The 3,446-nt window shown below is 47.6% G+C and overlaps 1 protein-coding gene across 1 annotated transcript; it reads right to left on the reverse strand.

Moving 5' to 3' along the window:
• Positions 1 to 1,107: 1,107 nt before the first annotated feature.
• adrb1 (adrenoceptor beta 1) lies at positions 1,108 to 3,446 on the reverse strand. Its single transcript, XM_086303678.1, has one exon. It carries the CDS (start codon positions 3,178 to 3,180, stop codon positions 1,987 to 1,989), a length of 1,194 nt encoding a protein of 397 aa, XP_086159804.1. The 5' UTR covers positions 3,181 to 3,446; the 3' UTR covers positions 1,108 to 1,986.

Consider the following 3,446-nt stretch of genomic DNA (forward strand, 5'->3'; position numbering starts at 1 on the left):
TGTGTAAATAGCTGTGTAATGCCTCTTTTTCTGTAGCTTTTCAAGGTCTGAAAAAAGGGAACCTTGCTGTTACAGTCATCACTATTTTCTTGGCTTGGCTTTGAAACTCTGCGTTTTTACCAGTTAAGCTGCATATGTTGGATCGCTTTTTTGACCATCCTTTCTAAAAATCTATCTCTGATGAACCTCCAGGCCCCCACCCACACATTGTTGTTTTTGTTTTGTTTTTTTTTAAAAAAAAAAGGCTTATATGCAAACCACAAATGAAGTGAAGACACAAAATGGCAGGGGCGGAAACGCATAAAACTCCCAACATCAAATCGGCATGTTTAGTAGTGCAATTGGATTAGAATATGATGTGGATTAGGAGAAACAGTGGGCTTTTTTCACAGACTGGAGCCATCTTTGTATCCCACAGCAGAGAAGGCCCTGGTTAAAAGGTTACATTTGTAAATGTATAAATAATAAAATGAATACAGGTGAAATCCATTTAGATGCTTTGGTTTCAGGATCCTGTTATTGTACATACAAGCTCAGGGTCACGGATTAGTTGGAAACTTGAATAGAGCAGAGCCACCTTTAAGCACACTAACACCTGTGCTTTTCCAGTTAGTCAGAGCGTGTGCCGTAAAGTGGGCTCACCTCACCCCCGTGCGCAATTGTTTCCTCTGACAGCTGTGAACTGAGCTTACAATATCGATACACCCACGAGTGGACTTTAATGAAGCATGCAAACAAACCCCTATTTATCCCTGCAACATTAAAGCGCACAAGAAGCATTGTTCAAGAGTCGGATTTCGTGGCTCCCTTCTCCACGGTGGCCAATCAGATTCCTCTTCCTCCCAGCAGCACAACAGCATCTGACATCACGCCAATTCACAAATCCTGCAAAGCGCCGTTTACCTCTCGGTGCCACGCTGTTTAATCACAAAATGCTGCTCTTATTAGTCTCTTAGTACATTGTGAACGAACCGAGGTTGCCGAATGTGATTACATTTCAATCACTTCTCCTCTAGCATTTCAGAATTTCTGCAGCTCCCTGTGGAGTCAAACCTTCCCACAGTAATAATAATAACAACAAGACGAAAAATGGGTTAAACAGCAATAAACAGTAAAACTTTCTTTTATTTTCACAGACATTATAACACACCACCTCACAACAGCATGTAAAGCCAAAGACAAAGGGAGAGGCTCAAATTCCTCTTGGGCACTAAACAGCACATTATGTACAACGGGCATTAGAATCAGCCTCACAATTACTCGTTTAGTTGTAAAAGACAGCGCGGAATAAATAGGCTATTTTACACCAATGTTTAATATAAACAAATACCTGTCGTACAAATTGCACTTGCCGATGGCTGTGAGGTAAAATACTTCGTGAGCTCTACATGACTGCGATACAGTCACTCCGACAAATGCCTTGATCTTATCCAGTGCCTTTAAATAACAGTTCATTGTAGTGCGCCTGAGCGGTGATGAGCGAATTTTTACGCAGGAACCTGGAGCGAGGATCGGACTCTCACTTCCCCATTATAACGCATAAATGCAGAAATCAACTGTTTATCGAACAAAATCAGAACTGAAAAGTTGATATTTATATCAGGCATCAATCACAGGAGTGCGACTCCGCTCTTTGGCTGATGCACAGATTTACTGGATTTCAAATTCGGCACCTGACAGGTTTTTAATCACAGAAGCTTTACAGCCACTTCATTTTAGGGTTGATGAGCTATAATTTTGGCAAATTTCATTTTCTCTTTTACACTAAACTCTCTCTCTGAGCCAAAGGAGATAATGGGAAAATATTTATCCTGATGCTTTAAAATGGCTTTCAAACACGTTTCTAGCATTTTCGCCTGTTGTTTGAACTCAAATGATCCTGTTTGTTGTTGCAAAGGTCCCCGTTGAAATGATTAAATATGGCTCTTACGCACTCCGTCTCCAAAAAGAAACTCGCCTATTTTGTCATTATCCCCCCCTCCCCTATCACAGCTGTGATTCGGAGTGAGACAACTTTCCGGTCCCCAGGCTACTATCACTGTTGTCCAAGCCGGCGCAGTCTGACCACATCCCCAACGTTCCGGGCTCCAGAGAGGAGACGAACCCGCCGGAGCATCGGGACAGGTCGCAGGAGCTAATGTGTAGCCTGCGGTCGGCTTGCCTCGGGCAGCACAGCAGCCTCTTAAAAGCCTTCCTGAAATCTGGGCTTCGGCAATAAATTATGGGGTTAAACGCAGAGTTCACGTACCCCAGCCAGTTCAGAAACACGAAAAGGTCCTTGTCCACCACCTCTGCGCAAAAAACCCTCACGACGTTCACTATGAAAAAGGGCAGCCAGCACAGAGTGAACGTTCCCATGATGATGCCAAGCGTTTTGAGCGCTTTCTGCTCCCTGAGTGCCAGGATCTTAGACGGCCTCTTCTTGCACTTGGAGGTCAGTCCGGTTAAGGTGTTGTGAAACCTGCCCTCGCACTTGTCGATCTTCCTCAGCTGCTTTTTCGCCTCTCTGTACACGCGGGCGTAAACAAATATCATGACCAGGAGAGGAATGTAAAAAGATATGATGGATGAGGAGATGGCGTATGCTCTGTTTGTGACAAAGTCGCAACATTCGGGGTCCTCGTAACAGTCTGTGTCCACGCTGTCCCGAGACCAGTGCATCAGGATGGGCAAGAAGGAGACCAGCGCAGAGATCGCCCACACCACACACACCACCGCTTTGGCCCGGGCTTTGGTTAACAAGCTTTGGTAGCGGAAAGGTGATGTGATAGCCACATACCTGTCTATGGCGATAACGCACAGGGTCTCGATGCTGGCGGTGACGCAGAGAACGTCCACCGAGATCCAGAACTCACAGAAAAAGGTGCCATACAGCCACGAACCGCGCACCGCGAGCGCCGCGCCAAATGGCACAACCAGGAGCCCCATGATGAGGTCCGCGCTCGCCAGCGACACGATGAACACGTTGGTGAGAGTCTGCAGCCTCTGCGTCCTGGCGATGGCCACCATGACCAGGATATTTCCGAACACGATGGACAGGACGATCAAAGCCATAACCACGCTCATGCCCGCCATCCACTGCTCGGACGCGGCTGCAGCGGAGCCCGGTGAGTCGGACGTCTCGCTCCCTGTGCCATTCTGGAAGTTCACTGGCGAGGACGCGCCACCACCGTCCCCCATGACGGGCTGCTGGGCTGTGAGTGGAACCAGGTCGAGATCATCAAGGCAGCACTAACAACGCCTTCACAGTCTATAGCTCTACTCCCACTGCGCGCCAACTCCATCTGGAGCGCCTCTCAAGTCCTCAGCCTGCGTTGGCTGCTGTAGCGGCCGGGACAGCAAAGCGCGCGGTGACATCATTGCTCCTCACGACCAATCAGGCAGCTCAGCGGGCAAACGATCCCAGCGGTGAAGTTGTGGAAGCAAACAAACACCTGAACCTTAAA

Source organism: Aulonocara sp. 'chitande type north' Nkhata Bay, linkage group LG8 (genome assembly GCF_057382095.1).
Source record: "Aulonocara sp. 'chitande type north' Nkhata Bay isolate Kocher_YH1m ecotype deep benthic linkage group LG8, A_spYH_male_GT1.1, whole genome shotgun sequence".
Lineage (NCBI taxonomy): Eukaryota > Metazoa > Chordata > Actinopteri > Cichliformes > Cichlidae > Aulonocara > Aulonocara sp. 'chitande type north' Nkhata Bay.

Coding starts and splice junctions, on each gene's coding strand:
- adrb1 (XM_086303678.1), bottom strand. CDS start 3,180: ATGGGGGACGGTGGTGGCGCGTCCTCGCCAGTGAACTTCCAGAATGGC.